We start from the raw sequence: 27500 nt of genomic DNA, 5'->3' as shown, positions 1-27500 counted from the left end.
GTCTGGTAAGTGTCTAAAGAAATTTCATTGTGCATTTATTGCATTTCCTTGATGACTAATGAGTTTGAATAATTTTTCATGTTTATTAGCTAATTGGAGTTCCTATTTTGCAAAGTCTTTGTATACAGGTTCTTTCCCAGGTAGGATCCTGTAGCTCAAAAATATAGTCAACCAATCATTTCAGTTGCCCACTATTACTGTGTAAGTTTACTTAAGTCATTGTTTCTCATCCTTTTCAGGTTGAGGGTTTATGGTGCATTTCAGAAATAATAACAACTTTTCCTTTATATTATTTTGTATTCTTTGGGGCACTGTGAGAAAATTTGAAAATTTTAAGCTCACATGTTTCTCAGATACTATTCATGCTTTAATCTTCTTTTGGAGTGGGGCAAGCTGCCTAAGAGAAAATTTTCCTAACCACCTGCATTGTAATTTTAAGATTTCCTTCTTTCTATTGCTCTTTCTACTCTTTAATTCTTACAGCTCAGATGTTGGGATCCAGGGTTTATGGTTCTTACAGAAAGTGATGGATAAGTAAAAGACAAAGTAAACACTCAAGCTGTCATAATAATCAATATAGATACACCCATGCACTAATGTCCATATATCAAGTAACATTCCATATTGTGATGTTTTAATGTTCTGAACACTTGTCAGCTTTCAGTATTAAAGATAATGTGGAGAATCACTTACCAACGATGAAACTGTCTAGAGTTGCCAGCTGTTTATACTACAAATTAATGACTTGTCTTTAAAATATCAAATTTTGTGATTCATGTTTTACTATGGATGTAATTCTTAGTTGTATTTAATTATTTGAATTTTGAAGCATTTTGAGGTGATGATTTTGTTAAAAGTAACAAAATTTAAATTTTGCCAAAGTAATTTTTTAACTTAAGTTGGAGCTGTTGGGAGTGTCCAGTCAGCAGTGTGGTCATCGGCAGGTTGTTTCATGAATGCACAACTAACTGCTTACATAAGAAAGTTTGAAAACACTTTTGGAAAAAAATTTCTAATGGCTAGCATTCACAGTCTACTCTTTTTTTAGGAATGGATTTATTTGATTTAATTAAAGGTGATTTTTTTAATCCTTTATTGAAGATAAAAACTTGGACAGAGCTTTTAAAACAAATTTGTTTTAAGAGAAAATCTATACATTTTCATTATTTTAGAAAAAAAATTTAACCTTTTCTTTGATATGTGGTCTCATTATTTGATTATAAAATGTTTATCAGTTTCAAAGCTTCCAGATTGTATGTTTCCAATCCTATACTAGTCACTATTTATTCTTTCTTCAAAAAATGCTGCCTGTGCCCTTGTAATTTTTATACTCTGAAGAGTATGTTATAAAACAAAAATCACATAATCACTTGCTTTAAAGTTTCTTTTCCATTCACATATGATTTCTAAAATGTTAGCAAACAACCATTTTGGAAGAAACACAAGTTACTTTTCTAGTGAATGGTCCAAAATGAACCATAGCAATTTGGACTTATTCGGATTCAGAAACACAAAACTTACTTTCTGTTGCTAAATTTGCACAAGTGAAACTACATGGTAGTTTATATTGCTTATTACTGTTTATAATTTAGTTATTAAAAATGTATGTGGACAAATATATGTAAATCAGAGTTCATGTGAAATATGTAATGCCTTATAGTACATTGTTTTTTCAGTCTGTTTTGATTACTGTGTGATATACCAAGTCTTTACCAGATTGCAGGAAAATTCTTTGAGAACACACACACTTTTTTTTTAATGTAGGGTAACTGAATGGTAAGTATTGTTGAAGTGTGTCAGTTTGTTACCCATAATCCTATATTAGGTATCATTTGACCTTAGTTTCTGATAAAGGACTTCTAATATCTTATTAATTGTTATAATTTTAATATTGTTGTATTTTAACCTACCATATAGTTAGAAAGCCAAAAGTTTGTTAATTAAAACTTTGCCTCTTTAATGATACATTCATATTGGGTCCTGGGACTAGTTTTCTAATTGCTGAGTCTTAGTTTCTGCATCTGTCAAATGGGATTGATGGCATCTACTTTCAGAACAGTCTACCAAGTACCTAATACAGAAACATGCGAAATAAATGGTATAAATGATTATACAGTCAAGTTGAATATATAAATTATGGTACTTAGTGCCCTTTAAATTGAATAACTAGAAATGTTTTGGCTTTATCAATCCATTCAACATTAGTTGGTATGTTAATTTATCTCATAGTTTTTTTTATATGATAGTTATAAATCTTATATCTAATGTAGCTAGACATCTCCCTTCTATTTGAGGCCTTAACTGTTAAGCAATTTCCAAAATAGTGCAGAAATACTATCCATATCATATATGCCCAACTATAGGTATGCTAGAAACAATGCATAAAAATTAAATGCATCCCCCAAAATTCTAGGGACTAATACATTTGGTCAAGCATATAGTGTACTTCAAAGCTCCTCTAAGAGCAGAGATGGTATGTTATGAATATACAAAATGTCCCTATTTCCACCTTAATACTTTTTGATATGTCTCTACTTAATTTAGTATTTTAATAACTTTTAAAGCAATTTTAAATGCCAATATATTAAGCTAGAATTTAAGTTGACATAATAAGGATTTAAAAATAGAAATAATCTTAGATAATTTTGTATCTATTAATTATTGATCATTTCTATTCCATTGTGATATCAAATATAGTCAGAAAAAGGAAAAGCAGAAAATAGTTTTGATAAGTTTAACTTTGCCTTAAGACTCCTGATGACCATCCTAATCTTTTAAAAACTTCATCAAGCTTTTAATGGCTAATATCCTGCAGGCTCCTTTTCAATCTAATAGTGACCATTGCTAATGTTTTCACTATTGATTAAATATTTTAAATTATTTCTTTAAATTGTTTCAGTGAGCATTTAGGAGGCTTTTTTTCTCCTTTTATACTAATGTAAATATGAATATAGACAGACTACTTTTCTGCATTTCCTTTTGTTCTTATAAACATCTTTATGAAACTCAGGAACTGGACTAATTGTGTAATATGAGATACACATTATTAGTTTGTGGCACATTTAAAAATTTAGTCAAATGCAGACTGTTTCACAATTTTAAGGTAACTGTTTTTACTTATTTGATTTGTTCTGACAACCCTTACTTAGGCAAAGCTTTTCCTAATCATGATTGGAAATAGGGACAGGAAACTTGTTACTACTTTACTTTGTCAATGAGATATCAACCTTCAGCCCACCAAGTAGAAGACATTGTTTCTCAACTTGAAGACCTAGATATACCTCAGCTTCTCAGTTCTGACACTTTGTGTCAAACAGAGGAAGTAGAAAAAGGTTAAGAATTTTGATTTTGGCATCAGAAAGTCTGAATCCTGATTTCACTAATTATACGACTTTAGGCATGTCAACTTTTTAAAATCTATTGAAATAGTGCCCACATCATTGGACTATGGAGAGGATTGAATGGGATGATCATATAAAGAATGAGCTCATATAGAAGTGCCTGGTAGTGGCAAGGTAACACTATATTCTGGATATAATCTTTTATTTGTTCCTTTTGGGGGGGATTTAACTTTATGTAAACACTCAGCACATTAGCTGCTTTACATTGTTTTGATGAAGATATCGTGTATCAATACTCTAAATAAAATAATCATAACATATACTGAACCCTATAGAAGATGGTGGTGGTATGAAGAGGCCCAAGAAATGGAAGAAACAGAATACTTCATACATCTAAAGGTCATATAAGATCACTGGTGTAAAGTGTGCTACATGGCAATATTTGAGAGAATCGAGAAGCTGATATAAATAAAATACCATGGTAGACAGTTCAGGCTAAGGGAACATATTTAGTAAAAGCTCCCAGGAAATACATTAAACATAGTATGCACTTTGTATATATTTGTAGAATACAGGATTCCTGAAATGATAAACAAATGGTTTGTAGAAAGACATACAAATGGAGAAAGCAAGATGAACCAGATTGTGAACAGTATTGTACTATGTACAGTGAAGAAGCCTCTGAGGTTTTTAATCATGATGGGGAAAGCATTTAGCATATGGAGTGGAATGTGAAGAGAACAAATTGAGGCTAGGAAATCTTCCTAGGAAATAGTATGAACTATTGCAGTGGTTAGACAAAGGAGCACGGGAAGACTTGCATTAAGAGGGAGCAATCAGAGTAGACAGGAAGGAAATGTATATGACAGTGTTATACGAGAAATATGTAGAGTATGGGAGTGTTGGAATTGGCACAATCTCTGTGTTTTTAAGCCTTGGTTACTAAGCATAGGAAATAAACTTCAAATCTTTCTTCAAGATTAAAAACAACTTACTGCCATACTTCAGATAGAAATGAGTAGCATTTCAGGGATATGTGGTATATAGAGATGTAAGAAGACAATAAGCATTGTCTCCAACATGTTTTTGCCTTCTTTGAGGATGTCACATTTCTAGATCTGTATGTGCCAAACCATGTATTATTCTTGTATATTTTTAAGAGTGAAGAAGCAACAAATGGAAACAAAAGTAGGTCTTCCTTCATTCTAGAAATAATCATATAAAACACATGAAAAAGTTTTTCTACTCATTGCTCTTGCCACACTATTTGCAACTTCAGTGCTCTTCCTTAAACTTCATGCTTCCTAATGCAGGCTGAGTAAACAGAACTGAGAACACACAGCCTCAGGAGAGAGTGCTTGAGGTCTTGAGATTTATATTTTCCTCCATCTTGGGCACCCAATTAGAAGAGTGAAGGATTGACACAGCTGTTAGGAACTAAGTTACCTAGCATAATGACCAAAGTTAGGAGTTATTCTTCTTCTATTGACAAATGAAACACATTAGACTTTAGGAAGCATTGATAAGGTGACCATATTCCCTCATATAAATAGATAGAACAAATGAGCCCTTCACAGTGAATCCTTCCCCACTTTTTCACCCCTAAATCCAACTTTAAATATATGGCCAGCTAATTTTGAGTTTATTGAAACTAAGTCCAGACATAAGTGACAAACCACTGGTGTCTTAGAGGTCTGAAAAAATGCATCTCCCCCTTTACTCATCTGTTACTGAAAATTCTTTTGGTCTATTACTGAACAGGCTTTGTTGCTGTAACTCCCTGCTTAAGATAAGTGAGTATAAATAATGAAAAGAGCCAGGTGCACACCTGTAATCCCAGTGGTTCAGGAGGCTGAGGCAGGAGGATTGCAAGTTCAAAGCCAGCCTCAGCAAAAGCAAGGCTGCTAAGCAACTCGGTGAAACTCTGTCTCTAAATAAAATACAAAATAGGGCTGATGATGTGGTTCAGTGGTTGAGTGCAGGTAAGTTCAATCCCAGGTACCCAAATAAATAAATAAATAAATATAGGATAATTTGGAGAAATTGTCTTAATCTGTACCTAAAATTGAAACCTCTTTCAGTAAAACGCAAACCAAACAGAATAATCGGTTTTTCTTTGGTTTGCTGAATTAAGTTAAAATGGATTCTGCTCAAATCACATAACAGAAATATTGTGAAAGTCTTACCATTTTTGTATTTTATTTTAAAACTATTCCACAGCTTATTTTCAAACAAATCAGTAAACCTTTGGCTAAAGCAAAGATAAATGGGCAGTCAGAAAATACAGTCACCCTGGTGTGTGCAACGAAGTACTTACATTTTTCCTAATGAACACAGATAAGAAAAGTGCAGGTGACTTTAATATGTAAAAGCCACCTTTTAGTGCTAGCCCTAAAGGGAAAAATAAAATTAGTGATTCAAGCTAATCCTATCATTGATAACTAGGCCTGGATAGTTCCTAGCCTCCGCTGTGTTTTGAATCTCTCTTTGTCTTTTTAGACTTGTCTTCAATCAAAGACTATTTAGGGCTGCTTCAATAGAGCAGTTGTTCTATTTTTAAAGTGTTTAGAAGGTTCAGAAATGTTTTTGGTCCTCTTTATTTTCCACTGTATGTTGCATAAGGTTTATGCAAAGGTTTCTCAATCTCGACACTACTGACATTTGATACTGGATAATTCTTTGGGGGGTATCCTGTTCATGTAGGATATTCAGCAGCACCCCTGGTCTTTTATCACTAGAAGTCAGAAGCATTTCCCCAGTTGCGGCAACCAAAACTGTCTCCAGATATTGCCAGGTATCCCCTGGGAAGCAAAACTGCTCCCTGTTGAGCCTATGGTATTTGGTTGAAAACTGACAAACCAGTAAGAATATACCTATTCCATTTGTAGTTGTTAAAAATTAATCTAGTTACAGCAGCTGTGTTTCTAAGATTTTTCCCATGTTAATGCTTGCTTTCTACACTTGATCTTAGCCAAAAGGCCAAGAAGTGATAATGCTTGCTTTCTAAGATAATATCCTTTTTGCTTTTTTTTTTCAATTGGACTGCTTGCATGCATTGAAAAAGTTGATTAAACTTTCTTAAATTGAAGGCTAAGCCAGCCACACCGTTTAAGTTTACAAAAGTTTAGCATCTGTCCCTTTTTCTGTGAAGAAACACCTCAAAATTTAATAAGCAATGGTGTATCCTTTTGCTAGGTACATTAACATCACCATTTAGAAATAGGGCAATTGAGAATTTAGAAACATTACAACATCACCAAGCTACTACACTGCAGTTAGGTTATGAATTCTAGTGTCTGTCTGATTTAGAATCCACAATCCAAATTCTCCATAACAGCAATTTGGTTTGCTGAATTAAGTTAAAATGTATTCTGCTCAAATCACATAACAGAAATATTGTCAAAGTCTGTGGACCCCAAGAGTCCCCAACACCTTTTCAGACTATTTTTGTGGTAATATATAGTTTATTTGCCCTTTCACAGATTTGATATTTGCACTGATGGTACAAAAACAAAGAGGAGTAAAGCTGCTGGTGGTGTAGTGTTATAGTACTTTTTGTATCTATTGCCATGAACTCACAGTTAAAACCAAAAATAAATCCCACTTAATTCTGTGAGGAAGTAAAATATTATTAATTCTGTTCAATCTCACCACATGCATGCATGTGTCTTTTAATATCTATAAGACAAAATGGAAAGATGCATAAAACACTAATGCTGCATCTAGCATTTGATGGTTGTCTCAAAGAAAACAATGTAGGATTATTTAAGTTGCACAGGCCACTTTCTGTCATAGAATATTATGAGAGATAAGTTATGGTTTTTAGCCTGGGGTATTTGGCAGATGTTTCTCAAAAATGCTTAAAGCAAACTTGATGGATACTGGTTGCAGTTGATCAAATACAGGTTTCAAAGAAGAAAAAAAAAAAGAATTTGGGAAGACTTAAGACTTATCTGCCCTAAGAGCTTGATAATTGTGACTTTTATATAAATCAATGGTGTTGATATTTAGAAGCTCTACAAAACTCAATAAATTACTGTTTTCCAAATTACTAATGCTAAATCCAAAAAATCTTAAATCTGAATGCTCCAAAATCCAAAGCTTTTTTAAGCACTGACATGACATTAAAAAATCTTTCAGACTTTTGAATTAGGGATGCTCACCCAATAAAATGTATGCAAACACTCCAAAATCCAAAAGGTCCAATATTTGAAACTCTGTTGATCACAAGTATTTCAGATAATGCAACAAGAGTTACCATTACCAAAAAATTCCTTGAGATGACTTCAGATTCCACTTTTAAATATTAACTATTACAAATCTGCATTGCTGAATCTTGGCACAGTATCAAAAAAGAATATCTATAATTACCTGAACTTAAGCTTCTGGATGACCATCCACTCTTCCTGGGCTCACAGAGAAGGCCTATAGCACTTCTCTTTCCTTGGCATCTTCTAGCATGGAAGTGGGGAGGGACTGGGGGGAAAGAAAGAGAATCCCTAGGGTTATTAGTATAGAGACCTACTTGGTGTTTGACAGTCACCAAGTATACACCAGTGCTTTATATGACTAATATTTCATAGTCCACACAACCCCTGCCCCTAATAAGGGAACAGACTCAAAAAAGGCTCAATCAGCTAGCCCTTGTCACACAGCTAGTAGAGCACTGAAGTTGGGATTTGACCCTAGTTTTGTCTATAAGGCTGATTGTCTTCCTAGTAGTTCCATGGCACAGTTGAAAAATAACTCTGTTACTCCTTCCTAGATTAAAGTTTCAAAGTTCACTGTCATTTCAAGAATACATTTTCATGTATCATATGGCTTCTATACCTTCATAGTGCCTGACATTCAGGCATCAGGAACTGTCTGCTAAGTGAATGGGTATAATTTATTTGTACATTTGACGTGCTTCTTATGATATATGATTAACTTTCATAATATATCTATGACTGTTTCACCCATGGTCCACTTTATATCAATTACTTTTCTTAAAAAAAAAATGTATTTTCCGTCTCTCTTAACACATGATTTGCCTTTCTGACTGGGAATCAACAGATATTTTTTCCTATAGCTTTTCACTTAAAAAGAAAGCACCCAGGGTATAGTCAGTTCAAAATGGAACCTCTCAGTATCTTCAAAACGTGTGGAAGAGCTGTAAGCACACACCAAGCAATCAATAACTATTATAGATGATGATGCCCTTATGACCAGGACATTTTAGCTTTCCCATTCAAAAGGTGTGAAATATTCACTGTTACTATGGTACCTATAATTTCTTTCTTCTGTGGCATCTTATTAAAAGACAATAATTCCATATGGTTTTCCCTAGAGTACTAGTCATTTTGTTGTACCCTAGGCCTTTTAGCAATATCATAGCAAATAACATTTGCAACGGAATATCATTTTGTACTCATCCATTTCTTCCAATGGTGTTCAGTATAGGCCATCATAGTCCTCATATTTGTGTGACAAAAACTAATTTTTCCATTGAAGTTTGTGGTACAGTTGGCAGCTTTCCATGTATTCAATTCTTATCTGATTTAGCCCAGAATGACTGCCTGAAGAAGCTAAAAGCATGAGTGTGGTTCCAGATTATTAGCTACTATACGAAAGTCCACTTGTTCAATTAGTTTTAATTTTCCCTTCTGATATCTGTAGCTCAGTTGAGAGGTCTATCCCTGTTTTACGTATCTTCTAATTTATGTGATAATTATTTGGGGAATACTGTCCTAGGTTTTAGACTTTGTAATACTTACCTTTCACTTACACAGTGCTTTTATTTGTAAAATTGTTGCACTGAAAGAAAAGAATGAACATATATTAATTGCCAGCTCAATGTAGAAACTATGTTCTAGACTTTTTACAACGCACAGATGATGTCTTCACCAGTTTACTAATGAGGAAACTGAGGCTCAAAGTAGTAAAGTCACACAAGCTATGCTGTAGTATAACTAGGATCTGAAACATGTCAGTTTAATTACAAATGAGCAAACACCTGCCATTGCCTGCATTATCTCTTTAATATATTTTTTTTTTGGTTACAGATAGACACATCACTTTCATTTATTTTTATGTAGTGCTGAGGATCGAACCTAGTGCCTCACATGGGCTAGGCAAGCACTCTACCACTGAGCCACAACCCCAGCCCTGTATGACTTCTTCTAGAGACTCTGACATTCTTTTCACAGGGTCACTCAAATGATGAATGAGATTGTATTCATGGAAGTGTTCTAAAACTACAAAGTACTACCAAACACTATTTAAAATTGAAACATACACATATATGTGTGTACATGTGCTTAACTTGGTGCAGAAAACGTTACAGAACTAATCTTTCATATTTTTAAAACTTTAAACAATGCACTTATTTTCCATAAGCTAAATATACAAGCAAATGGTTGGTCCCTAAAAATAGATGTCAGGTGATAGAAATTGGCTGGGCAGTAATAAGAGCATCTTTAGAACAGAAGCCAGGGAAGTTTTTGCTTCCCCAACACATTGCTGCTCTAGTTCACTTGCTCCAGGACCTTCCTACTTCTCTGTAAAACTCTGGCCCAGAGCAACTCCATTAGTCACAAGTTTCCATTAATCTGGGTAGCTTGTGCCAGACCTATAGCAGAGTCACTTCAGGTTATTCTCTTCTAACACAAACTTACTTTTTAAAATTGATTCTTTTTAGTCATATATGACAATAGAATCCATTTTAATATAATTTAAAAAGCATGGAATGGATCTTGTTCTAATTCAGTCCCCAGTACCACCCTTAGTCCTATAATTTGCTCCTTTCCCTTTATTCTAACTATGGGTAACTGGCAGAAGTTCAATATTTTTTAATTAATTTCTTATAGATGTACATGATGGTGAGATTCACTGTCCTTCCTTATCCCCACCTTCTCCCTTCCCTTCATTCACCTTAGTCTCTTCCACTAATCTTCTTTTTTTATTTTTATCTCTTCCACTTTTTGTGGGTTAGCTTTCACATATTAGAGAAAACATTTGACCTTTGTCTTTGGGGGACTGGCTTATTTCACTTAGCATAATAGTCTCCTCTCCAGATCCATCCACTTAACCAGCAAATGTCATAAAGTCACTCTTATTTGTGGCTGAGTAATACTCCATTGTGTACAGATACCACATTTTCTTTACCCATTCATCTGCTGAAGGGAACCTAGATTGGCTCCTTAGCTTAGCTGTTGAGAATTGTACAGCTATAAATATTGATGTGGCTCCATTACTGTAGTAATATACCAACTAGGGGGAAAACTGGATCAAATAATGGTTCTATTCCTAGTTTTTTTGTTTGTTTGTTTGTTTTAAGGAATCTAAATACTGCTTTCCAGAGTGATTATACCAAATTGTAGTCCCACCAATAATGTATGAATGTGCCCTTTTCCCTTCAATATGTAGTCAGGTTCACTCATTCAAATCTAGCAAGGAATCAATACCTTGTGATAAGGAAGCATGCAAGAATTATTCTTGACAATGTTCAGAGAACAATGTGAAACCCTGGGGCCTATTCCCAGAATTGGGGTGGTAGGAATGCTGTCCAACTGAAAAAGCCTCTTAGATAAGCAGACAGTTGACAAAATACAGGAAGTTTGAGGACCGAATTTAGAGAAAGCTTGAGTTTAATGACTCAATTACTCAATATTTTAACACAAATGATTGATCACTTTATAATTATTACCGTTTACCTGATAAATATAATTTTAACCAGGTTGATAGCTAAAAACAAGCCCTTACATTAGTATGCTCTCTGAATTACTTAAAGCATCCCTGTATTTGCAATTTAGTTCTGTTATTGGCTGAATTAAACAAACACATGAATTTTTAAAGAATGAAAAAGAGACAGCTTCTTCCCCATCTAAGTTTATACCTAAATGTCATCTCTTTTTGAAACCAGACATATTAAGCAAAGTTCAAAAACAGATAATGGTATGTTTGTGACATTTCTTGTGATAACACACTTTAATAAGTCCAAAATCAAAATGGGTTGCTACCATTTATATTTTTGAAAATTTGCTTGAGAATGCATAACCAAATAAAGAATGGGCAGTCTCTAATTATAAGCAGAAGTCTAGAAATTCTTTTAGTTACATAAGTCAGCATGTAAGATGAATATTCCTTAGAAAGATAAACAATTGGAAACCATTGTACATTTAATATGAAATGCAATAGTTAATTTTTCCTCCAGCATTAAAAGGATCAATTTTGTTGCTTGGGGAGTAAGGGGAGGGGAGAGGGTATGGGGATGGGAAGAAGGGTGGAATGAGATGGACATTATTAACCTGTATACATGTATAATTATACTACCAGTGTGAGTCTGCACCATGTTCAGCCAGGGGAAGAAGTTGTGCTCCATTTGTGTACAATGTGTCTAAATGCATTCTACTGCCATGTATAACTAATTAGAACAAATTTTTAAAAATAAAAAATTTTTAGAAAAAGAAAATACATGTTTATAAACAATTATGGCAAAATGCTAAGATTTGGGGGATATAGGTAAAAAAGTACATACCCATTGTACTGCTTTCAACTTTTTTGAGAGTTTCAAATTTTTAAAGAAAAATAATGTATCTTTTAAATGCTAGTAAACACTAGGCCTGTGTGATAAGAAGTTTGCAAAGTGAAAAGTAAAACCTGATTTTTAAAAAAAACAGATTCACATTTTTCATCTTTTTTTATGGGTACTTTTATTGAGAGCAGAGGGCAGAATGGTCCTCTGTGTTGAAAGTCTAGTGCTTTTTCTAGTAATACTGTAAACCCAATAGGAAGGTTATAAGATAAAGCTTCTGGATTAGTCTTTTCTAAGTCGTAAGAAACTGTGGTTTTAACTAGGATGACATTGGAAGTGACACATGTAGGACCAAACCCTAAGACGGTAAGAAATTTTTACTCTAGTAGAAGAGATGGGTAGTATTGTAAAGAGACTCTTAAATTTAGAAATATACTTGTACAAGACCTCAAAATTAAGAAATAAAAGATTAATGTCCTAAATAAAAGGTTAGTAAGGATTGTTTTTAAGAGTGATGAAAAAGGGCTGGGGATGTGGCTCAAGCGGTAGCGCGCTCGCCTGGCATGCGTGCGGCCCGGGTTCGATCCTCAGCACCACATACAAACAAAGATGTTGTGTCCGCCAAAAAAAACTAAAAAATAAATATTAAAAAAAAAAAAGAGTGATGAAAAAGTACGCTCTGTCTTGATGGTTGGGGTAGTTACATGACTTACCCATTTAATAAAACTTGTAAACTATACACTTAGAAAATGGTAGATGTCATTGTTTATGACACCTTATTAAAGTGATTGTAAAAATTCTAAGTGAAATTTATATCGAAAACTAAAATTGCTGAATGAACCACAACCTCACTATTCTTCAAAAAATAATTATATTTCAATATAATGTTACTTCAGTATATTTAGATAGGATATTTTAATGCCTGCTAATACATGAAGCCAGAGTTCAGTGTGAACCTGCTGATATGGAGTGAGAAGCTACAAGAAATATATTCTGACATCGCTTTAACAGTCATCACAATTAAATCACAAATGTTTTTCCTCTTCCTTTAGCCCTGGAATGAGACCAGATGTAAGCTCCCCTCCATCTAGCTCCTCAACAGCAACGGGACCACCTCCCAAACTCTGCCTGGTGTGCTCTGATGAAGCTTCAGGATGTCATTACGGGGTCTTGACATGTGGAAGCTGTAAAGTATTCTTCAAAAGAGCAGTGGAAGGTAGTGTGTGTTTTGAAGAGTTTTATTTTTCCTCTATGTGATTCCTATTTCTCAAACTGGAGTTTCAAATTTCCATTATATATAAAGCTCACTAAGGCTAGACATCAGTAATGAAGGAAAGAAAGGTGGCTCCTAAGTCTTCCAATGGGAAGGAGATACTTTTAAAAACCAAACAAACAAAACTAAGATAGAAAAGTATACGTTGAAGGGCGAGAATTAGGTGAGAGGCTGAAAGTAACACTGTAAGAAGGTGCTGTATGTGAAATGATGATATAAAGTTTGGGCAGTAAGATATATTAATGATATTAAAATTGTGTGCTTTCATTCCCCATAAGCTAGTTGGTTTCAAAGACAGAAACTATACTTGTGCAGCAAAAATGAGTAATAGGAAATGTTGGGGGGAGGGGGCATTTCTTGTTTTCTGTTAAGTTAGGGCACCATTTTAAGTGGTATAAACGCCAGTAAGAGAGGAGGTCAAGCCAGGCATGGTGGCATGGCTCAGGAGGCTGAGGCAGGAGGATCTGGAGTTCAAAGCCAGCCTCAGCAACTTAGAGGCACTAAGCAACTCAGTGAGCCCGTGTCTCACTGAGAGAGAGAAAGAGAGAGAGAGAGAGAGAGAGGAATTCAGTCTATTGAAGTGAAAGATGAACCTACCATTTGCAAACAAAGATTAAAGATTAGGAGGAGGGTGCGATAAACTGGTTGAAAAGATCAGAAAAAAATGTATTTTTTAAGAGGTGATTTCACTATATAAATATTTTATTAATATAAACTTATTCTTAAAATAGATTTAGATTGCTGACAGAGGCTGTAGTATTTTCTCCTTGAAGAAGAAGAAAGTCAGCCAGGTACCCAGGTGTGGTGACATATTGCCTATAATCCCAGTGATTCAGGAGCTGAGGAAAGGGAATCACAAATTCAAGATTCAAGGCCAGCCTAAGCAACTTAGTGAGGCCCTGTCTCAAAATAAAAACTAAAAAAAGCCTGGGGATGTAGTTTAGTGGTAAGGAACCCCGTGGGTTCAATCCCTAGCACTGGAGCAGTATGCAGGGAGAGGGACTTTTAACATTTTGCCAATGAATCAACTTCAAAGAAAAAAAAATAATAATCCTATAATTTAGTTGTTTGTAAAGCAACCTGGAGGTTTTGTGACCTGAATGGAATAACTAAAGCTCTGAGTATGCTAGTTCTTAAAGAAATTATTATTATTATTATTATTTGATTGGTGTTTGTATATCCTTGAGTTACATGAGTCATTTTGTTTGGATTACTTTTTAATACATTAGCAAACTATAAAATTGCTCATGTCCCCACCTAGACCAGAAGGATGCAAATGTTGGCCAGTATAGTAGCTGCCACCTATTAAGTAGAGTCATAAGTAAAACCCACCATTGCTTAGTGTAATGCCCTTAACAATGAATGTTATTTAACACATACCCCCAAAAGGGAAGTATTTCTTGACCTCAAATTGTTACTTTATACAGCACTCTCTTAAGTATAAAATATTTCTGATATAAAGTCATCGATGTTAATAATGCTGTGTATAAAATTAACAAAATGATTTTCAGAAGTGAAATTCAGAATGAGGCAATGGGGCCTTAAAAACTGGGATTAAACAGAGATGTCTCCAAACAATGTCTTATCCTCAATAGTACACTGAGCATTAAAATAGTACATTAATAGCATTAAAAAATATTTTTCACTTACTATTCTTTAAAAAAGGGCTACAAATTTCAAATGCCTACAGGGACTGTGTGTCACTCTGGCCAAATATATTTGTGGGAAGGAGGGCAGGACTGATATATTAGAGAGGGTGCCTCACCTATAACCATCGAAATGCAATAAACTCAGAAAACAAAGCTTGCCAACCTCCCAAATCAACACCATGGCAGGCCATATGCCCTCTGTGCTTAATCCTTACATTAAAATGAAATTCTTAATACTTATTTTTAGGTAAAAGTTGCTCTGTTTTCCTCCTTTATTTATATTAATCCTTTATTTGGATTTTAATAACATTCTTGAAAACCCTTTCCAGCACTAAAATTCTGTAATAATCTGATACCCTCTCTCATAGCATTCTTCTCTTTATCCTATCAAAACACAATGAAAATATGCTTTAAAGCTGAGATAGTTTCATGTGTGGAGCATGCTTAAAATCCCAGCGACGCAGGAGGATCACGAGTTTGAGGCTAGCCTCAGCAACTTAGTGAGGCCCTAAGCAACACAGGGAGACCCTGTCTCTAATAAAATATAAAAAGGGCTGGGGATGTGGCTCAATGTTTAAGCACCCTTGGGTTCAATCCCTGGTACCAATAAATAAATAAAGCTGAGATACATAATTTGGTGGGATTTCTTAATTATAAACATATAGCTTTATATGATTAGCATCATACATTTAGCACTCCATTTTTAATACCTGCTAGAAACTATAGGTTTTTTCCTGAAATTGGTGAGGTATAATTAATACCCATTTAACTATTAGGAAATCTGCAGAGAAGTTTTACATATTTATTTTCCATGCAACTCAGATCAAGGATAGATATTTTGTCTTTTTTGTTTGTTTGTTTTTTAGTATTAAGGGAGCTGCTTTTTTGTACATAAAAAAGAAAAAGTAGCCCCATTTCTTTTTATGCATACTAGATCCAAGATCTTTTTCCTCCTAAGGCCCTTTTTCTTATACTTCCTTTGCCCAGAAGTGCATGTAATCTTTGTTAGTAGGTCATAAAGGTGGTATAGTAAGTTAAGAGTTAGTGATACCTATGTGTCAAGTAAGTAATATGTTACAAATATATCATTTTATTAATGGCTCTGTGAGTTCTTAGATCCTGCTATCATCTGAATTTGTGAGTTTAAGTGACAAAAGTAGGATTAAATAGATGTCTCCAAACAATGTCTTATCCTCAATAGTACAAAGACCCTCTAAACTGTACAGGATGAACTCTTCATCTGGCAGTTTACAATGTAGTTAGACATTAACTAGATGAGTGCTCACAATGTGCTAGGCTCTAAGAATAAATCTACATAGTTACCTCTAACCCTCACTGAAGCCCAGCAAGGGAGGTACTAATTTTCCAATTTTACATATGAGGGACAAAACTCTGAAAAGTTAGTAAATGTTACTGAGATCACACAGCTAGCAAACAGTACTGGGACTGAGATAAACAGCTCCTTGGCACCCTATCAGATACTTTCAACAATATACCTCTAATCCTCAGATACTTCAAACAGGGCATATACAACCTGCATGTTCAATATGCCCTTTGCTGTGTTTCCTATTTCCTCTACCATTTTGATGATCTTGTTCATGTCATCATCACTGTTCTTCTTGGTTACCTTTAAAAAAAACTTAAAAGTTTGTTGTTTATAAAATGAATAATTTATCATTCCTGCTGTATTAGTAATCTATTGCTCATAAAAAATAATCCTTAAAGTTAATAGCTTATAGCAACGTTTACTATGTCACACAAACTCTAGGAATCTATAAGCATAACTGGGTGGTCCCAGAACTCTCATGAGTTACATTCAGGCTATTGGTGGGGGCTACAATCATCTGAAAGCTTGTCTGAAGCTGAAGGATCCACTTCCAAACACATTTACATGGGTTTTGACAGGAAGCTTCAGCCCCTTTACATATGAGTTGGCCTTCTCTAGGGCTGCTCTCTAACATAGCAGCTGGCTTCCACTAGAATGAATTATTAGACATTGGTCACAGAGGCCAATCCTCTACCATAAGAAGGGACTACACAGAATATGAATACCAAGAAATAGAGATCACTGAGGGCCATCTTAGAGACTGGCTACAACACCTACCATAAATGGAAAATCAGAATCACTTGCCAAAAATAGATTTTAACCGTAAAAATAAGAATCACATAAACAACGTTAAGAAATCTCAGATGACCTAAAGGCTTTTCACTTTACATCTTAAGGGATTTGCCAAGTGGTAGAAAACAAAGAACTCCAAAAGGAGATACCTCATTGTCTTAAAGGGATTGACAGAAAATGACTATTAGTGTTATATGGCTTGTGAAATAGTGAACACTATTTGAACTTTGTTTTATAGGTAAGGAACAGACTTGCCCAAATTCATCAGGGGAATTGTACTTTTCTAAGATTCTTAGTTATGCCCAAAACAGATAGGATAAAGAAATCAGTCAGTATTGGGCTGGGGTTGGGGCTCAGCAGTACCACACTTGCCTGGCATGTGTGAGGCACTGGATTCAATTCTCAGTGCCACATATTAATAAATAAATAAATAATATCAACAATTTTTTAAAAATATTTTTCAAAAAATCAATATTAATAACCAGGCTCAGTGGTACACACCTTTAATCTCAGCTACTTGAATGGCTGAGACAGAAAGACCATAAGTTTAAGACCAACCTGAGCAACTTAATGACAAACTGTCTCAAAAATAAAAAGGGATGGAGGTGTAGCTTGGTAGAGCTCTTGTCTAGCATGTATAATCAGTCTAATCCCCAACGCCACCAAAAGAAAAAAGAAAGAAAGAAAAGGAAAGGAAATCATTATTAGCATAAATTATATCTTCTGATATTTCAACTGGATATAAAGAAAACATTTAAATTTCTTGCATTTAGCAGTGAGTAATTTTTTCTATGGTTTTTTCCAGTTACTTCAGGATAATTTAGGGATATTTTTAATGGGGGTAAAACTTCATAAATGCTTCAGTTATGTATTTGTTGTTCTTACTTTTGCTCTTTAGAAGATAGAATTATTGGATTAATGCTTCTCACTAACCCAATAAAGAAGCTAGGAAAGTTATAGAATACAGAAAGGAATTGAAAGAGCCAGCAAAAACATTTGGCATTGGAGAGCAGCTTTAGAATAAAAAAATTCGTAGTACTTATTGTCCATTACTCAACTTTGTAGCCTATTGTTTAAAAGGATTTTAAGGCAGATATCTAAAACTAGTTCTTAAAGAGCAGGAATTAAATATCTTATTAGGAAGAAAAAAATGTTGAGGGGTTTTGTTGTTGTTGTTGTTGTTTTTAAATTCTAATCAAGTATCAGGTTGTCCTAGGCATAAAAGATCTTTTCCTGGAAACCAGGATTTAGGTATATTCAACCTAGTGAATTGATCATTACTTAATTCACTTTCCTTTGAGTATGATAAATTCTTGAGAACTATCCCTACAGAGTCTTATAAAGACCACCCCCCCATAAGATACATGACATCTTCAGTTACATCTGTGTAAATATGCTGGTCTTGTGTAGAATAACTTACTGGGCCAGCAGAACCTCCCTTGGTTTGCTTCAACATTTAATAACCACATTAAAAGAATATTACAAGAATATTTAATTAGGGGATGGGGAGAGACATAAAATATTTTAAATTTTCCTTGAACATTATTGCCAAGAAAACTACTACAATTCTTTCTTGTTTTGTTTTATTTTCATTTTGTACCAGGGATTGAATCCAGGAACATTTAACCACTGAGCCACATCCATAGCCCTTTTTATTTATTTATTTATTTATTTTATTTTGAGATAGGGACTTGTTAAGTCGCTTAGGACCTCACTAAGTTGCTGAGGCTGGCTTTGAACTTGTGATCCTCCTGCCTAAGTCTCTCAAGCCTGTGGGATTATAGGCAAGTATTGTCCAGCCACAATTCTTAACATATTACTCAACACTGAATGCCAGAAGATTTAGTTGATAACATTCTTAAAGTCAAAGGTGAATTCAAGCATTTTTATTTCTATAAGTATGAAACAATGATCTCTGTAAAGACTGTCTATGGTAGATAGTTTGTCAAATCTGTGATTCATCTAATCAGTTGCTGGCAAGTTTAACATTCAAGAGTAAACTTGCTGTTAACCTTCACTTTGTTTTAAATTGGGAAGGGGGAAACATTTTATTTGCACATGGTGGTTTAATGTTGAATTCAAGTCATTTTCTCTTTGTGATTCCCATAGTATGTTTTAGACCAGTTTTCTCTTCAACATTAGGTCAGAAGTCATAATAAGATAGTGATTACAGACATCTTCTGTAACTGACTGTTAAAAATACTATATAAAGCACAATTTGTCAAGAAAAAAATGCTTGCCTCTGGTGAACAGTGATTATACTTGGGTATGAGGACAATGTGTGGGGTACAGTTCTGCTTTTCAAACTCAGCTCATTACATGGAGGTATACCTCAGTTTAGTAGCACACTTCAGATTTGTGCATTTTTACATATGTGTACATTCAGTAAGGTTTTAATAAACTACTTTCAATTTGTTGAATAAGATCTTTTTTTCTTTTTTTTTTTTTTAGTTGCCCTCTCAATTTAGCAAGTTATGTCAGAGTAGACAAATACAGTTATCTTCTTAATCAATGGCTTTGGATCTTGGCCATTTTCTACCCAAAACAAAAATGGAAAAAGGCTCTCATAAAAATATCCTTTAAGAACTGTGGAATTTCAATAGTGTCTTTTATTCTATACAGGACAGCACAATTATCTTTGTGCAGGAAGAAATGATTGTATCATTGATAAAATTCGAAGAAAAAACTGCCCTGCATGCCGCTATCGAAAATGTCTTCAAGCTGGAATGAACCTGGAAGGTAATATAAATTGCTAATTTTACTTAAGATATTAAGTAAGCACATATAATAATTTAGTGAATTCAGTGTATATATGTGCTTGACTAGCATTTTATTGCCCAGGAAACAGGAATTATTTCATGAATATATTATATTCTGATCAAATTTATTCACCAGCTCTTGTTACATATACTGATTTCAGTACAGCCAAGCTATACACTAAGAAAGTAAATTATGTAACAATGAAACTTATATAACTTGAAGCAACTTTGCTTTTATATCTCTTAATTCCTTTTTTAAGCCTCAGCTATTCCCTAGGGTTGGAAATGTTTCTACAGTAGATACATTTACATGTGCATTTTTCTTTTACCTTTTAAAAACACACCATTACTTGGAAATATTTGTCTTATTACAGCTCTGCAAGGAAAAAAAAGAAAACTCAGGGCATTGGATGGGTTTTGGTTTTGTTTTTCAAGTAAAGAAACAAACTATAAGTTAGGTTTGCTAACCCTAAGTTGTATAATTAACGTTGATTTCATCATTAAAAAATGTTCCTCTGAAAAGTGTTTGGAATTTTGCTGTAGTTGAAATGGCAAGTTCTATGAGTCTGTTGATTTAATAACTCATGTGTTGTTTGGTATTTGTTGTGACAGTAGTACTTTCATTCTATATGTATTCACCAACAAGGCAGTCACTAGACATAAAATGAATAAAAGTGCCTATATTCAACAAGTTTACCAATTATTTAAGTTTCAAAGTCAATCACAGAATAGCATGGCATACCACAAAATACCATAGGAGCAAGGAGAAGATGATCACCTAATTCTGTCTTTTTTGAAAGTGTCCTGAAGAAATAACATTGAATTTTTAAGTCTAGAAGTTGGGTAGGAATTAAATGAAAAATAAGGGCAGAGACATGATCAGATTTGTTTTAGAAAGAATAATGTTGTATTGAGAGACCAATTAAATGACTATACTGTTAATCCAGATAAGAAGTGATTTCTGGATAAGACAGATTGATGGTGCTATCTAGCACACACCGTATGTTAACAAATATAAAGAGTCTAATTCCCTACACCACACACAAAGCTAAGTGTGACCAGGTTGTTTAAACTTGACTGCAGAGTGCTAATGTCAAATTAAACATTGCTTTAAATAAAATGATAGTTACCCATTTTTCTTGGTGTACAAAAGCTACAAAGATTAAACATTCATGTAAAAGTTTACTTTCAGTGTCACAAGTATAGTTTATTTTTATTATAAAAACAAGTTATTACTCACTTTTTTTGATACCAGATCTCTGGCCAGATTTTAGATACTAGAGCTCTTGCCAGATTTTACCCAGTTTCATTTCGCTACACTCTAATCTACTAAGTAGATAGTATACTTGGACCATTTAAATATACACTTACCTCTCTAAAAAAAAAAAAAAAGGCTGGGGATGTGGCTCAAGTGGTAGCGCGCTCGCCTGGCATGCGTGCAGCCCGAGTTCGATCCTCAGCTCCACATACAAACAAAGATGTTGTGTCCGCCGAAAACTAAAAAATAAATATTAAAATTTTCTCTCTCTCTAAATAAATAAATAAATAAATATGCACTTACAAGTTTGGTTTTTAGCAATGACCTAAATGTTTTCATCCAGCTATTTTATGTATAAAATAAAAGCTTAAAGGACAAACAAACCCAAATAAAATTCTATCATTTCTATCATATCACTAACATGAGAACAACGGTTGCTTACTCAGTAACATTTTTAGGTACTCCTGAATGCATGTCAAGTTTAGATATCTCAAGTTTTAAGCATATAATGCTTCCCTCAGGAATTTCTCCCATATCCTGAGTATAAGGAAATTCTTTATTCAAAAGAAAAATAATATATAAAGTAATGATACTGATAAGAGTATAATAGGAGGTGTCACATTTATCCTATTGCTCCTTCCTTTTACAAACAGCTAAATAATAATTTTATAGTGTCCTTTGCTCTTAACCTCACAAGAAGACAACCAAGACAGTGACTATCATAAAAATACCATTACAGCCATTTCCAGTCAGTCTGTTGTTGAAAAACTGGCAGAATTTTTTTTCTTGAATGAATAAAATTTAAGCATATAATTTAATCTGAGCAGCATTTTCTCAATACTATATTAGCAACCAACCAATAGTATGATTTTATAAATGGTTAATGTAAGATCTGAGTGGAGAGAAATTTACCTTTGACAACTTCTTTCATGTGCCTTCCTCTACTCAAAGGAGAACCTCGTGTCTAGGATAAATCTTATATCAATTTTTATGTAATACATGGTAAAACAAAGTTCTAGTTGGTCATTTTATAACATACTAGATATTAGCTGGCACATGTGGTTGGTATTCTGATTCTATTTGTAGACAAAATGAAAGAAAAACTTAAAAAAATAAATGTTACCAGGGTTTATCCATGTGTGATTTTAGTGGGAAAGCCTCATTTTTGTTTTCAAGTAACCCCAATATACACAAATCTTCTACTCAGGTAAGTACATGTGTATGTCAGTAATGTTTGGCAGACTATAATACTTAAGAACAAAATAGATCAAGTCAGGTATTTCACACGTTTTCAGTCTTTAGCAACAGTCTCTTGTTCACCAGAGTGCTTCCTTCAGCCAAGCAATTTTAATGATAGGCCCCAGAGTAACTTGACATAAGCACTTAGCTCTCTCTCAGCCCAGTTCTCTCCATAAATGTAACATAGTACTATTTCAAGTGGCATATTTGATACTGTTGATATTTGATACTCAAGATTTATTTTAAGGCAAACTTCTTCACTGCTTGAAGTTTCTGGCATTTAAATATACGTAAGTTTTTAAAATGGCAATCCTAAATGTCTTATGCACATTTCATTTTAAGATTGTAATCATTCCAAAGTATGGATTTATTTTTTATATAAACAGTAAAACGGAACTTACAGAAAATAGGCTTATGGCATTATAAGATTTTTTACCTAATATTTAAGATTTCTTTACCTTTATTAAAGAGAAAGTAGCCTTATCACAGACTCACAAACATTTTTATATAGAGATTATATATTGTTAACTGCTGCTCTACTATATGTTCCAAAAGGTCAGAAGCTTGGATAAACTTTCATTAATGAAATTCCTTAAAATTAGTGATTGCTTAACTAAATTATTCAATTAACTCTTTGCTGAAGATATCTTGAAAATGTATTAGTATTACTTCTTGCTTTAGTCAATTCAATGTAACTTAGGTCCCTAGAACTTTTTGAGCTTTATTAAAAAACATCAGTTCTCACTTAGGACTATAGATAAGTAGTCAGAAATTAAACCAATTATATTCTGAATCATAGAAAATGATTTTTTAAAATCCTTCAGTTTGTCATTATCCTTTCTTCTTTGTTCTGATGTAGAGGGTAGAAATATGCATCCTAGGCTACTTGAAGTTATGGTTAATTGAGACATTTACCAGGATTATTTCAGCATATTGATTTGGGACATCCATATTCTCTCAAACATCATCAACAAATTACATTCTATAGTTTTGGATCTCGGTTTCTGTGAAATGCTTTTGGTTATTTAAAGGGTTTTCTTACATACAGGAGCTCTTCTTTTTAAAAATTTGCATCATTCCTTTATAGAGTTATACTATCTGAATGTAAAGAATTAAAAACAGGGGCTGGGGATGTGGCTCAAGCAGTAACATGCTGGCCTGGCATGCACGGGGCGCTGGGTTCTATCCTCAGCACCATATAAAAATAAAGATGTTGTGTCCACCGAAAATTAAAAAATAAATATTAAAGAATTCTCTCAAAAAGAATTAAAACATTCTCCTACAAGTTGAGGTAATAAGGTGTCTCTTATGGAACCTAGGAACATATTTTACATATTTTTACTGAATCAGTTCTCACTACAAACTTGTAAGGTTTGTGAGGTAGGGGCTAATAGTTTCCTCTCCTGCAAAATGAGGATAATAAAGACTAGGGAGTAACTTGTACAGAATACCCAGCTACAAAATGGCAGAACCAGGATTTAAGTCCAACATTCTGGTTTCATATTTGTACTCTTTATTACTATACCATACAGCACCTCCAAGAACCTGGCAAACTAAATTAGAATAGAATGATCCTGCTTCTCTGTTTTGGTATGTTAACTAAAAATTCTTAACTCTCTCAGTGCCCACATAACATTGTTCATTGTACATAACAGACTTTTTTTTTTCCTTTTCTAACATTGGGCATTAAGATATAGTTCCTAGCACAGTATCTTGTCTTCCATAAACCATGTGTTTGGTCATTTTAAGGACAGAGGACCTAGTAATTATTTTAATTTGCATTTATTTTTTTCACTTTGCAAAATATTTTGCATCCTGACAACTGAGGCAAGTTACATTTCCTCTTTCCTATAAATTATATTCTTTGCCCTTCCTTGGAGCCCTCAGTACTATCTCATAATTTTATAAGAGAATGTAATTCTTCTTTAGTTATCTTATTAAAGTAACTTCAGGAGTATGAATAAGTTTACTAAAAATATCTATAGAATCCATGCTTGTTATTTGATTAGACTTTTTCAAACAATATATGTGATATGGATGGTTTACATTTATAGAGTTATCAGTATAAATCTTCCTTATTTTCTTTTAATTTCCCTATGTGTTTTAGTCTTAAGTAGTATCTATCATGTAAATGGAAAAAGTCAATTTTTCTATTGTTAGATTAAATATCTGTCTTTCTACAAATAATACAACAATGTAGCTGCTTTTGTTAAATATACTGTCATAATTTTGGTTAATCCTAAAATACAGTGTCTTAGGTCCTTCCACAAATTTAGTTAATTCTTTCAATTGATTATAAAAGTAATTTTCCTTGTATAATTTATATGAACTTTGAAAATGAGATAATTTACGGAAAAATCTACAGAAGTGGTTTGTTTAGGTTGTTTTAACAATGTTATAAGATTTATTCATTACAGTTATACAAAATGTCACTAGCTTACTTATAGGGAAAATTGGTATGGGAATGGGTGGGTAACTGGATCTTTCCAGGAAAAAAAATTTTTTTCTCCTATGTCATTTTTTTCATAAATGCTGAATAAATTATTTCTCCTCTTTCAGTCTTAATAGTTTCAGAAATTGAAGCTACCTCTAAATAACCTTTGCAGCCCATATCTCCCTATAATTCATTTTTTGTTCAATACCCACAGCTCGAAAAACAAAGAAAAAAATAAAAGGAATTCAGCAAGCCACTACAGGAGTCTCACAAGACACTTCTGAAAATCCTGCTAACAAAACAATAGTTCCTGCAACATTACCACAACTCACACCTACCCTGGTGTCGTTGCTGGAAGTCATTGAACCTGAGGTATTATATGCAGGATATGATAGCTCTGTTCCAGATTCAACTTGGAGGATCATGACCACACTCAACATGTTAGGTGGGCGCCAAGTGATTGCAGCAGTGAAGTGGGCAAAGGCAATACCAGGTAAGGTGCAAAGAATGACAGAACTACAGTATAAATCTTTATTTTCTTGAACAAAACCACTCTGGCTCTTTCTTGTCCTTCCTCCTTGATCTCATGGCATATCTTATTGCTCCTACTCAGTTCTAAGGACTAAAAACCAGATGAGCAAGTAGGGTATCCACAATAAAACTTTCATACTGTTTCCAGCTTTTCAGATCTTAACCCAGAGCACAATTTTAGGTAGGATGGTATAATATCAGAACTAGAGCTACAGGACCTACTCAAAATTCTTTTTACACTTATGTCTAATGGAAGAAAATGTATACTATTTCTAAGAATTCCATTTATTTCCCTTCAAGTTATTTGTAAGGTTTGTAATTATCAGATGTGTTGACTTTGTCAAAATGTACCAAAACAAAATGATTTTAACTTCACTAAATGAAATTAACTAATTGAATATAAATCTAATGTTTAAGATAATTTTAAAAGTTTCCCTTTAAAAAAATTTTTCCCTATTAGAACTTTGCATGGAACAGGAGAAGTCAATGTTAGTGTCAACCCTGACTTTACAGATAGAGAGGAATTGACCACATGTTGGTCACACAATAGAAGAAAGATGACTAACCTAACCTCCTATCATCCCTGTTGTATCAAGGGAGAAAGAAATGTGAAAATGGGAAAAAAATTTTAATTAAATCCATTGATTAATATTTGATGCCAGGACTCTTTAGCTTTCTGTTTCATAGTTTAATTCATGTTATTTAAAATATGCAAAACGTAACATAAATGAGCTACTTGAAAGTTTTCTTACATAGAATGCCATTAAAAAGTTCTAGGGCCAGGTGCAGTGGCACATGCCTGTAATCCTAACCATTTGGGAGGTTGAGGCAGGAGGATTACGAGTTCAAAGTCAGCCTCAGCAACTTAGCGAGGACCTAAGCAACTCCATGAGACCATTTCTCTAAATAAAATACAAAAAAGGGCTGGGGATGTGGCTCAGTGGTTAAGTGCCCCTATACAAAAAAAAAAAAAAAAGAAAGAAAGAAAGTTAGTTCTCAAGGCTTGGATTTTAATGATGATAAAAGTTAGCTGTATACACTTAGCTTTCATATCGTTTATCTGTTAAGGGTCTGACCTAAACAAGGCTAATTGACTTAATTGCTCTTAGGCAGTTCCTGGAGACATGATCTTTTTTTGGCAACTAGACTGTTGCCTAATATCTTTATTTCTCTTAATCCAGGATTCAGGAACTTACACCTGGATGACCAAATGACCCTCCTGCAGTACTCATGGATGTTTCTCATGGCATTTGCCCTGGGGTGGAGATCATACAGACAATCAAGTGCAAGCTTGCTATGTTTTGCTCCTGATCTGATTATTAATGAGTAAGTTGTATATGAGTCATTTCCCCTGTATTCATTCATAGTCTATTTTTAACCAGATGATATTTTCCTATGAACTGCTATTGTAATAATTCAGGAGAGAATCAATCCTACCAGGTATCTAGGAACTGGGAAAACTTGAAGTAGAGTTGTTTATCAGTGCCTGCAGCACATCAAGCATAAAGTAGAAAAAAACGTGCATGTGGCATTATTTCTGTTATTGCTTTAATTACATATCCCTACTCCAGAGAAGAAAAGAAACATGGGGAAACTCATGTGAATTCAGTAGGGGACAACTAAAAGGTGAGGACATCTCTGGCTGAAGGATATGAGGTATGGACCCAGACACGAGAGGTCTCTTTGGACAGCAAGACTCACTCAATGACTATGGCTTAAAAAGAAAACAGGAACAAGTTACTGGGTTTTTGTCTTAGGTGTTTACTAAGGGAGGACCAGTCAAGCCTTAAGATTTTTTAATCAACTATTTTCTTATCCTGTGGGTCTGTATTTGTGAAATACTTCAGATATATATTCCCCTTTACTTAACTGCTGTTTTTTCCTTATTAGTTTCCCTACTGCAATGTATCCTTCATTGTGTTGACTGTTTTCTTCCTTAAGCACAGTTCTGATCACATCATATATATTCCAATATACAGACGTTTTCAATACCACCTTACTGATAATCCAGTGCATACTCTATATGGTTTCAAGTTTTTGAGAACTTGGCCTCACTTTCTTTCCCATTGTTTTTCACACATTCTGTTTCCAATCAGCTAATCCACATTTCAAACATACCATCAGCTCATGGTGTTTTATCACCAAATATGACCTCTCTCTTACACATCTCCTCTGTCTCACTTTCCACTTTGTATTGCTACTTTTTGTGCTCGTAGTTTATCTCCTTTATCAAAATGTAAATGAGGAGTTCCTACACACACACACACACACACACACACACACACACACAGTCTGATAAGATTAAAATGGAGTTTATGTGAAAAAAGATGAGAGTTTTATTGTGAACTATGGATGCTGTTAAGACTTCCTCCCCCAAATTAA

General features: G+C 34.0%; 1 protein-coding gene and 1 pseudogene across 6 annotated transcripts in view; one reads left to right on the top strand and one right to left on the bottom strand.

Moving 5' to 3' along the window:
* Nr3c1 (nuclear receptor subfamily 3 group C member 1) overlaps positions 1 to 27500 on the top strand; it is a 93605-nt gene that overhangs the window by 52245 nt on the left and 13860 nt on the right. For 5 of the 6 annotated variants that reach the window (XM_026384454.2, XM_026384457.2, XM_026384456.2 and 2 more), the window contains exons 3-6: positions 12909 to 13075; positions 19520 to 19636; positions 24802 to 25080; positions 26300 to 26444. In XM_026384454.2, coding sequence (XP_026240239.1) covers positions 12909 to 13075; positions 19520 to 19636; positions 24802 to 25080; positions 26300 to 26444 — 708 coding nt within the window. The remainder of the gene's footprint in view (positions 1 to 12908; positions 13076 to 19519; positions 19637 to 24801; positions 25081 to 26299; positions 26445 to 27500) is intronic. The other variant, XM_026384458.2, reaches the window with a different exon arrangement.
* Positions 6179 to 6332, bottom strand: LOC113179790 (U2 spliceosomal RNA; annotated as a pseudogene).

Source organism: Urocitellus parryii, chromosome 1 (assembly GCF_045843805.1).
Source record: "Urocitellus parryii isolate mUroPar1 chromosome 1, mUroPar1.hap1, whole genome shotgun sequence".
NCBI lineage: Eukaryota > Metazoa > Chordata > Mammalia > Rodentia > Sciuridae > Urocitellus > Urocitellus parryii.
The sequence above is the reverse complement of the archived record's forward strand: the minus strand, read 5'-3'. Positions and strand labels throughout refer to the sequence as shown.